The 11,870-nt window shown below is 30.6% G+C and overlaps 1 protein-coding gene across 5 annotated transcripts in view; it reads right to left on the bottom strand.

Annotated features, from left to right (window-relative positions):
• Positions 1-3,399: 3,399 nt before the first annotated feature.
• Positions 3,400-11,870, bottom strand: part of LOC129976400 (zinc finger protein 43-like) — a 33,779-nt gene continuing 25,308 nt past the window's right edge. For 3 of the 5 annotated variants that reach the window (XM_056089939.1, XM_056089941.1, XM_056089940.1), the window contains 2 exons: positions 10,107-10,242; positions 3,400-8,139 (listed from right to left, as the gene is read on the bottom strand). In XM_056089939.1, coding sequence (XP_055945914.1) covers positions 6,081-7,973 — 1,893 coding nt within the window. In that variant the 5' untranslated portion in view covers positions 7,974-8,139; positions 10,107-10,242 and the 3' untranslated portion in view covers positions 3,400-6,080. The remainder of the gene's footprint in view (positions 8,140-10,106; positions 10,243-11,870) is intronic. The other 2 variants (XM_056089942.1, XM_056089943.1) reach the window with 1 other exon arrangement.

Raw genomic sequence — 11,870 nt, 5'->3', positions numbered from 1 at the left:
TTAGAAAGGTTTGAACAAAAAAAAAAAAAAAAAAAAAAAAAAATGTTCTAGCATTAATACAAAATTACGATGTCAATTCTCATAACAAAAATGAATATGGATGCTTGTATGATGTTAAACTGATTAAAGATGAACAGAAGAAAGCAAAAGTACTTGCTCTTTAATGAAACAAAATTGTAAATGATTGCCAAATAATGTTAATTTATTTTATCAATAAAACTATGTTGTATGATTTTTTGAAAAAAATAATCTTACTTACATATTTTGTCTTTAATAAAGGCCTGTTAAATAATTTCGAATAATGTTTGAACATATTTGTTTCAACTACTTTGGTAATATCTGTTCTGCAGTAATTTGTTAATATTATGTAATACATCGGAAGAAGTGCTACCGATGACTAGATAACCAACGTGGGAGGGTATACAAGTTTGAAATTTATTCTACAGTTTAAATATACATTTATTTCTATAGAAAATATATAAGTGATGTATTACACAAATATAACAACATTTTGTTCGCATTTGGTCAAATATTTCAAACAATATTCACACAGATTTCTCAGAATAATAAATCTCCTTTTATTAAAGAAGTGTTTTTATTATAGCAAAGCTAAATTATTTAATAAATAGACTGAAATGAATTAAAAACAAAGCTCAGATTAATCCAAACACAGAAAAAAAAGGAAAAATTTTTGTTGCCACACAACAAGGTATCATAAATAAAAATAAGGTTTAAACAATACGAATAAACATAAGTAAGCCTCCCAAATATTCAAATATATTTAAAATTAAAACTAAGCTTTTGGTTAAATGTTCAAGTTTTTATATAGTGGGCATAGCCTGTCATTTAAAGTACAGTGATGGATTAATAAGACTAACAAATAAACATTAATTACATGCATATTATTTTTTACATTATAAAATAAAATTTGCTAGTAGAAATTTATTTTGTATAAGTGATATTCTTTTATTTCATTCATTTTGATAATATTTGTTGGATGGATCTTGTTCTGTTATTTCTACAAAATAAATATAATATGAATTAAAAATATTATTTGTCTTCTAATATTTGATATATTTTTTATGTAATAACAGATAAATCATTCAATTATTTATATATCTACAGTTTCATAGTTATTGCAACGGATTTCTCCGGAACGAATTCTGGCCAGGATGGTCGGTTGATCACTTTGAACTTCCTCCATCGAACCATGCGAATATCAGGATGGTATACTAGATGGTATACAGACTCATACTAGTCCATTAACCAAATCAATGTTACTCATTCAATATTTTATATAAAAAATTGTCAATTCAATGTTATTATGCTCATAGATTTTTATTTTTTTAGGAGCATTGAGGAAGTTATCATAAGTAAAAGATACGGAACTCCTACAAGATGTTACAAATGTAATAACAAAAATATTTCTGCAACAGTATTAAAAATATATTTTTCAATTAAAATTCAATGTATATATATATATTGCTTAAAATGATTACTTTTTATTTCACATTTCATTATTGATATTGATTTAAAATTTTATATAATAACTTTATATATTGTAACTGATCATGTTATTTAATTTTATATTTCATCTAATTCAAACAAATATAATAGCCAAATCATTATTGTTTATGCATTTATAAAAATCCTAAATTGAAAATATAAATTCCAACATATGAGAATATATGCAATGAGAAAATTAAATAAAAACAATAGATATATATAACTCAACTTTTAAAATTTAGATACAAAATCAGCCAAATTGCTTTACAACTTCTTTTCCACACTTAAAGATATTAGTAGAAAAAAATAATTGGATGTTAAGGGACTTAAAAAATAAAATAAAATATTTTTCTTCAAAAGTATAACGAGAAGTTAGGTAGTGGTAGTAGATAAAGATAGTATTAGAAGTAAGGTAGACAATTCATTTTTGATCATTGTACCAATATCAGCCACATTCGATTAGTTTGTTCTGGAATTATCAATTATTATTATTGATATTAATATTGTATATTCTTACACTTCAAGCAAACATTTTTGTAGCATTTTCAATTCATTTAATAAATTTTATCATAACTGGAGATTTGTAAAAATATTTCATATATAAAGAATATGTTATGTAACCACAAATGTTCAGCTTTTTGTTAAGGAACAAATTTTTTGTAAGGATCTTTCATCCATCCATATGTAGTAAAAAATAAATGTTGATTCTAAAAGTAATTACTCTAATCTAAAATTTATCTTTCTGTTCTAATTTCATATCTTAATTAATATTTTTTAAGAATTTAGAAAAGTATTCAAAACTGTTACTCAAAATTCACAATCTAAAAACATTTTAAAGAAAAATTTCATAACCATTTACTGCAGAATTGTATGGACATGATTCAGTAAGATTTGATCAGTCATCTCCACTGAAATTTTAATTTTTGGTTAATGGGACCAAAATTGTAGCATTCACCTATATTTTTTTTCTTTCTAAAATTTTTTGATTACAATTTACAGTATATAATAAAGAACACGAAAACAATGCATATATATTTTATTATTAAAATCCAAGTCCAAAATAAATCGTTAAAGATAGCTATACTCTGTTTCACCCTAACTTGGCAGTATTGTAAAAGGTAGAAAATGTGATGCTCCGCGTTGAGAAAGAGTTCCCCATCAATTCCGACTTTAAAATAGTTAAAATGCGCAGAAATTTATCAAATAATATCATAAATTACAGAAATCCTTTTTTTATCAGTATGTATTTAAAATTATTCTCAAGTTAGAAGTGCTTATCTGTTAAGTAGTTTGTAAATAAAGCGAACGAATAAAGCTAAAAGATTGACATAATGAATTCCACTTTGGCTAGAACCGGTCTTCAAGGTCAAATATTTGGCGCGTTTTTCTTTTACGTCTCCGCCAACTCAGCTTCATTCAGTTCGCAACCGTTATAATCTTTCGTACTAACTTATAATCTTTCGTAGGTAAACACTCAGGTCTTGTAAAATAGGATGATTTTACATTATCCTGTATTTGACGAAAAATCCATGCATATTTTCGTAGAAATGAGATCCCAACATTAGATAAAGTTTTAAAAGATGTGAACGATTATACAGATATCTTTTCAAAAAACATTAGCCGAACTACGCTTTACCGAATATTGAAAGATTTGGGGTTTTCTTTTGAGAAACGATGAAACGAAATGAAATAACATTAATGTTTTATTAAAATAATGTATCGATAATATTGAAAAAATAATGAAAATAAGGAAACAATTAATTCTGCTATAAAGTGATAATATAATAAAGTAAATAAATATTTACTATTTGGCGAAAAATTTGCGAGATAAAGTTTCGCCAGCGATCTACATTTCTAGTAAATTTGTACTTTAAAGTAACCCAGTTCCCCTGACAACGACTGTGATTCGGCATGCCTAGAATATACACTACTGCCAAGTTAGGGTGAAACAGAGCATAGTGTAGGAGTATACTATTACATAGTATATTACAAACAGTGCATCTTTAGCGTTGAGGGACGCGTGAGGATAGAACCTGGGACCTTTGGGTTAGCAGTCCAGTAACATACCGCTTTTGCTAAAACAGCTGTTCGAGCAGAAGCGCTGTTACTGGCTTATATGCGATTCACCACAGTACTCTCCCTCCAGTTAGTAGAAGGGGAGAGACGAACGATATGGCGTTGAGTGGTGATGTATTGAGTAGTAGCTATTGTCTTAATGGGCCGTACCCTTATTTGAGTAGCGCCAAGCGTTATGGCGAGAGTTTTGTGGGTGCCGATGCGCCAAGTGTGTCTGGTGACTTAGGGTTGCTGCGTCACGTGAGTCTGACGACTTTGCTTGCTGCGCCAAGTGAGTCTGGCGACTTTGGTTGCGGATAGATGGCGCCACAACAGCTGTACGAAGGTTGAAGGTTCAGCGTCCGAGGTCACCAATTTAGCGGTGAGGGACGCGCTAGGATAGAACCTGGGATCTTTGGGTTAGCAGTCCAGTAACATACCGATTTTGCTAAAACAGCTGTTCGAGCAGAAGCGCTGTTACTGGCTTATATGCGATTCACCACACATCAAATTTATTTATAGCATTTAATATTGTCACTATTAATGACAGATATAAAGTGAATAATGCTTTTGTTTAGTGCTATCCTAAATTTATTTTTTAAAAATTAAAGTTATAATGTTAAAATCCAATTTGGCAATTTCCAAGAGTAGTTAAAATCTACTTTCACTGTTATTATTTATATTTTTTCTGGAACAATTTGGATGATAGTCATAGCGACGGATAGAACAGGGGCGTTTTTTGATGTTTCACCCATTTCATGCTCACTACACTATTTAAATAATAATCAATAGGTTATAGTTGCAGAGGCATGAAGTGGTGTTATGTGTGCTTCATTAAACTCGTCATCAATAATGACTATAGAAAATCTTCAAAAAAATGTCATATACATAGTTTCTTTTTAATATATGCAACTAAATTTCGTCTTTAAATTTTACTTCGATCTCGAGCTTCGTTGCAAATAAATCGAGCGATTTCATCGTTCTTTAAAATAAAGTTTCAGATCTTACGCACCCGCGAAATGAACAGAATCCATTCCATTTGTTTTACTCGCCCTCAGAAAGGCATTAAAGGAAGATCTGCGGTGCACATCAGCAGAATTGGTGTAACTAATGCCTGAAACTATATGCGGAATTTTTGAGACCATTTCACTTAACATCGAACCTCATGGGTTTTTACAAAATTTACGAACTGTGGAGCAACTCAATGGAGGAAAATGGAGCAACTCATTGGAAAAAATTACGAAAATGGAGCAACTCAAACCTCCGCCAGCTAGATCTCATGATAATAAAAAAGTGTTCAAACATCAAACTTTAGTCTTGCATTCATGTGTTCGTGCGCCACGATGCAATTAAGAAACCAGTGCAAACACCGCATGAAGGCGCTTACTGTGAACTCAGATATACTGATAAAACCTTCACAACTGAGAAGAACGGCAAAGAATCCACGATCGGCATTGATCGTTTGAAGCACGCGTTCTTCGAAAATTCTCATCAGTCATCTGCACCAATCATATCGCCACCATCAACTGCAATTTCGGCTTCAAAGCAGTCAGTAAATGAGTCTTCCCCATCGACTCCTGAGTTCTCTTCGAATTCTACTCTGCCACTTTATGTAGCCAGATTAGAACCACTGGAATGAGAGGTAACGAGGGCCAGATACCACTAATTGCAGTGGCTGCTGTACTACCACAGGGGAGAGGGGAGGGTACTCATACAGTTTATGGGAGTACTGTGGTGATCGTGCTTTCATGAAGATAGTGTCGCAGTTTTGTCTGCGTTCTCGTGCAAGCAAATTAATTATTCGATGGTGGAGCCAACTGCATTTTCTCTCATTTTTTGGCGAATTATATTTGTATTCCATTAATTAACAAAAAAAAAATTTTTTTTTCTTAATGTTTCTTTTAAATAAAAATGTTATTTTTTACGCCGGCATTGAATTAAATATTATGGACAACGTCCAGATATATATATAAGATTTCTCTTTCGTATGTGTCAGGAAATTCTATTTCAAATTCTCCCACTTGAGGGGGGGGGGCACCTTAAGTGTACAATTTGCAGCGATGCGACTACTCAGTATTATGCGTCTGTAAGCATTTTGGTAATTACTTCGGCAAGAAAATTTTTTCTTCCATGCATCACAAACATGCGAAGTTTTCTTAAATGCATTAGTAAATGTGGCTTTAAACATACTGGCTTAGAAAATGCTTTATTGCTCACATTTTCATTTCGTATCAATCTATAAACGCGTTTTCATATTTCCTCGCAAAGAAAACATGTGGTTGCATATCTTGAAAGCATGAGGATTATATTTTGTATGCGTCAATGAATATCTCCTTACAATGTTTAGACCAGAAAATACTTTATTACACAGATCACAAACATGTAGCCACTCTTTTGAATGGGTCGATAAATGGAACTACCAATATCCTTTTGCTGTAAATGCTTTCTTACATACGGTGGATTTTGCTTCGCATGTGTCAGACAATATTTCTATAAAATGTTTAACACTGGAAAAACTTTTATTGCGGTTTCTCTTTTGTATGCGCCAGTAAATGTTTCTTTAAACTTCCTTTCTGAGTAAACGCTTTACTGCAAACCTCACAAACATACGGTTTCTCTTTCGTATGCGAGATTAAATGTTTCTTTAAATTTTCTTTTCGTGTAAACGCTTTACTGCAAACCTCACAAATATATGGTTTCTGTTTTGTGTGCATAAGTAAATGTTTCTTTAAACTTCCTTTTACAGAAAACGGTTTATTGCAAATCTCACAAACATACGGTTTCTCTTTGGTATGCGTCCTTAAATGTGTCTTTAAATTTCCTTTTTGTGTAAACGCTTTACTGCAAATCTCACAAATATATGGTTTCTTCTTCGCGTGCATCCTTAAATGTCTCTTTAAATGTCCTTTTTGTGTAAACACTTTACTGCAAATCTCACAAATATATGATTTCTCTTTCGTATGCGTAAGTAGATGTTTCTTTAAAATTCCTATTTGAGAAAACGCTTTACTGCAAATCTCACAAACATACGGTTTCTCTTTGGTATGCGTCCTTAAATGTGTCTTTAAATTTTCTTTTTGTGTAAACGCTTTACTGCAAATCTCACAAATATATGGTTTCTGTTTCGCGTGCATCCTTAAATGTCTCTTTAAATGTCCTCTTTGTGTAAACACTTTACTGCAAATCTCACAGATATATGGTTTCTCTTTCGTATGCGTAAGTAGATGTTTCTTTAAAATTCCTATTTGAGAAAACGCTTTACTGCAAATCTCACAAACATACGGTTTCTCTTTGGTATGCGCCCTTAAATGTATCTTTAAATTTCCTTTTTGTGTAAACGCTTTACTGCAAATCTCACAAATATATGGTTTCTGTTTCGCGTGCATCCTTAAATGTCTCTTTAAATGTACTTTTTGTGTAAACACTTTACTGCAAATCTCACAAATATATGGTTTCTCCTTCGTATGCGTAAGTAGATGTTTCTTTAAAATTCCTATTTGAGAAAACGCTTTACTGCAAATCTCACAAATATACGGTTTTTCTTTGGTATGCGTCCTTAAATGTATCTTTAAACTTCCTCGTTGAGAAAACGCTTTACTGCAAACCTCACAAATATATGGTTTCTCTTTCGTGTGCGTAAGTAAATGTTTCATTAAATGTTCTTTTTCAGAAAACGGTTTATTGCAAATCTCACAAACATGCGGTTTCTCTTTCGTATGCGTTTTTAAATGTCTTTTTAAATTTTCTTTTCGTGTAAACGGCTTACTGCAAACCTCACAAACATGCGGTTTCTCTTTCGTATGATTTTTTAAATGTCTCTTTAAATTTTCTTTTCGTGTAAACGGTTTACTGCAAATCTCACAAACATACGGTTTCTCTTTGGTATGCGTCCTTAAATGTGTCTTTAAATTTTCTTTTCGTGTAAACGGTTTACTGCAAATCTCACAAACATGCGGTTTCTCTTTGGTATGCGTCCTTAAATGTGCTTTTAAATTTCCTTTATGTCTAAACGCTTTACTGCAAACCTCACATACATATGTTTTCTCTTTCGTGTGCGTAAATAAATGTTTCTTTAAACTTTCTTTTTCAGGAAACGCTTTACTGCAAATCTCACAAACATTCGGCTTCACTTTCGTATGCATCCTTAAATGTCTCTTTAAACCTTTTACGTGAGAAAACGGTTTATTGGAAATCTCACAAACATACGGCTTCTTTTTGGTATGCGCTCTTAAATGTATCTTTAAATCTCCTTTTCGTGTAAACGCTTTACTGCAAACCTCACAAATATATGGATCCTCTTTCGTGTGTGTAATTGAATGTTTCTTTAAACTTCCTTTCACAGAAAACGCTTCATTGCAAATCTCACAAATATATGGTTTCTGTTTCGTATGCGTCCTTAATTGCTTGCGCATGATATATATTTTACAAAAATCGTTAGAATATATATATTTAATTTTTCAGAGAACTACTTGCTTTCTTTGCATAAATAACATAAATTTTCTTCTCAATCATTGAGTGGATGAGGTCGTAAGCCTTGTAGAAAAGTAGATTGTTAACTGCATATATTGGTTCCATAACCTAAAAAAAGAAAATTTTATTAATGTTTACACTTGAAGTTAAACGTTCAAAATTTAAAAAATTACATTCTTACAAACATTAAATAAAAATATTTTGTAAAAAATATTTTGTTTTGTTTTGTATTAAAAACAATGTATTACAATTTATTATAATACGTATTATGCATATTATAAATGTCCATACGCATTTTCCAATATATTTTTAACACCCAACATATTATGCAATTTAATTTTTATAATGTGTATTATACTTAACATATAGAGTACATTCACGTCTTTGTTAGAAATTTGTGTTAAAAAACGTAATGTTTGTAAAAATATAAAAAAAAAATATTCAATCGTATCTCACATCAAGAAGTCAATGTCACATAGTATATTTCACTAAAAATTCGCTTTAAATATGTTAAAAGTAGGTTATACATTTAATTGAATTAATGTAAATGTTAAACTATCGAATTTAAGCTAAAGTAAAGAAACTTGTTGTAGAATTAGATTTTAAGATATTCCTGAAAAAACGCATGCGCAAAAGCGCGAAGTGTTTTAGAATCCGTTGGCAAACAATGCAACACACAATACAAACAATTAACACTTTACCATTTTTAATGTACTGACTGGCTCATATATGCATGAAAAAGATTAAACTAGTGGGCGAATAGTATAGTATGGAAACAATGAAACAGTTCAGGAAAGAATAAAAACTATTAGAATTACTTTGCACCAAAATGTGTTGTTAAAATATAGATTAAAAAAATATTTTCATCAAATCATAAAAAAAATTAAAATGTCTCTACTCATTGGGGGGGGGGGGGGAGGAAACTGCACGATAAACAAATTGGTATCATGAAAAAGAAAATTTTTATATTATTATTTTAAAATATTTCGTAGATCAATTTAACAAAATAATATTGTTGATAGTTTGCAGGAAAAATATCAAAACTTAGTTTTATTTTCAACTAATTAAAAATTTTTTTTAAAAAAGGCATTACTTGGTGCACATTCTAACCCGCCAAACAATATTTGTGCCAAATTTCGCTTCCCTTCACCAAGCAATTTATCCTGTGTCACGAACACTCACACATGCGCGTTCTCTTTTAATTCGAGCAAATAGGAATGAGGGGAAAGATGAAAGCAGGGGTATTTGCATTTAGCAATAATTTCAGAAATGTGCACATCCTTCCGCGTATCATACATTAGTGAGATAGAACAAAATTCATGGACAGAATTAGTGTGATCGATGAGAATATAAATGCCGCAGAGTTCATAAATGAAATACTCATTCCAAAACGGCCGACTTCTGTATGTGGTCTTCCCAGATAATGAAGAATTTATCATTTATCAGGAATCAACTATGTTATACAGCAATGGATGTAAAAACTGACTTCAAGACAATTGAATTTAGCAACTTTATCCAAATCGAAAATCTATGAAGCAAACTACGCAACTTGTTACACAGAAGTAATCTAGCTATTAAAACGCAATTAATGAAATAATAATACACATCATAAAAGCTGAAGAACTAAAAGAATTGATGAACTAAAAGGGACGAACTTCCAAGTTCGTAATTGCTGCTAAAGATTACACAAATAAGAATTAACTGCCATAAGTAAGACTTTTTGCTTATGTCATTATTCCTGTTTTCTTTTTACTTCTTTACCACTGTTTTTCTAATACAAGTATCCAATAACAAAAATTATTTTATAAAATTCTTGAAATTGATGCATAACTTATGAAGCATCAAATCTCAAAAATGAGGGGAATTTTACCAAACAGTTTTACCAATCCACAATTTTGGCCATTAAATATTTAGCCACATTTATGAAGCCAACGGCATTGAGATAACTCATTTTATATTACTTTTTAAAAATTTTGTTCTCATATATATGAAAATTACATAATTTATTGCATATTTTTTTCTCTAAAACAACTATTTCCATTATTCTTGCTTCTAAAGAATTAAAATTCACATACCTTTATACACAAAATTATCAGGATTTACATGCTGCGTACGTCAGTCTCCTTGCACCACTTCAAGGAATAGCTATAAAGATTTTTTTCAGGTTTTAGAACATAATATGACAACAGGACCATGCAAAGGTGGTTGCCACTATAAATAAAGGAATCAAATTTAATATATATATACATATATAATGATATTTTAAACTTTAATTTCAATTTAATTAATTTCCAAGGTTTTTTTCTTAATTTAGTCTGTAGTAACTTCAGTCTAAATTATTCTCTTATTTCGTGATCCAATTGCACTTTCTCTACTTAGTTAATTCAAGAGAGATTTGTAAATTTGCTGAATCGGCTAAAAACCTAACTTTCCCACACTCCGACTGAAGGGATAAAATACCACTGACGAGATAAATTCTTTTTTAAAAGATCCCTGTGTTTCCCTTACTCTTCGACACGTGTAGCAAAAATCCCTATCGAAATCTTAATAATATATTAGCACTGTAAAGAAATATTTTCCTTATCAAAGTCTCAGGTTATATAAGACGAGAGATAATTTATTTCTCTCTTCTTCCCCACTTCTACTTTTGTGCCACACTTTTGCGGACGTGCCTTGTCCGCGTCTCTGCTTGTAAATAATTATGCTTTCCCAATGGATTAAAATGAATTCAAGAATGTAAAATGTCTCATCTATGTCTTCAAACCTGCCTTCTGCTTCAAACAAAATAATGCTTACATATATATATTAAGTTTTGTCTTTAAAGAACTTTTTAATATTCATAGTAACTGTTTTTCATTAAATGATCCTTATAGTTAAACTATAAAAGATCGTCTTGCCTTATTAATTCAAACTACGCATATATCAAGACTGAATTAATAAGAATCGCTTGTTTAAAATGCATTTAATTTCAAATACAAATTTAAAAATTAACAAACATTAATAGAAATTATTCACACGTTATATGCACGTTTACATGATAAAAAATTGTGAATAGAAAATCTTCTGCAACTTATAGTCTGTCAAAAAAGTATCCAAGTACTTCTCATTGCTCGTAATCTATAAAGGCGAAATTCAAAACCTATCATTCAACTTGGAATATGCCCTCTTTAAAAATATTATAAATGTTTTTGTATTCATCTATATATTTACATTTACAAATTCTTCAAATTTTCCTATTCCAATCTTCAGTTTTTCATCTTTTAAATGATTCTGAAAGATGAGAAATTCCCAGATATAAAATTTTATCCAAATCTGTCCATCATAATCGGAAGTATACAAGAAAAAAGATATTTAAAATGTTCCAATGCATGCAGACGGAGCTATTAGTGTAAATGCAGCAATTTTCTTCTAAGAAAATTTAATGTTTTTTTTTTTTTTTTTTTTTTTTTTTTTTTATAAAAGGCTCACCGTTAGGAATGATAATAATGACTAAATACGAATTCGAAAGTTATGTTTTTATTTGTATATTTATTGCAAAATAATAAATAACAACAAATATTTCAACATATTAGGTTGAATAATAAAGGCAATTGGTTATTTCCTAAAACATTCCTTTATAACTGAAATATAAATAGTATAATGCTGCTGATTTGTGCATTCAAGCACATAAAAAATTCTTTAGCTTCCCAGCATGGTTAGTTCAATCGCTGGAAAGGCCATTTTACGAACAGCTCTGTTGGATGCTGATCGGATGCCGAATCTGTAATCCCAGGGCTTGGCGACCATTTGGCGACAAAATAGATGATACTTGAATCTTCCACAATTTTGGTGATAGAGCC

Source organism: Argiope bruennichi, chromosome 7, assembly GCF_947563725.1.
Source record: "Argiope bruennichi chromosome 7, qqArgBrue1.1, whole genome shotgun sequence".
NCBI classification, from domain to species: Eukaryota; Metazoa; Arthropoda; class Arachnida; order Araneae; family Araneidae; genus Argiope; species Argiope bruennichi.
The sequence above is the reverse complement of the archived record's forward strand: the minus strand, read 5'-3'. Positions and strand labels throughout refer to the sequence as shown.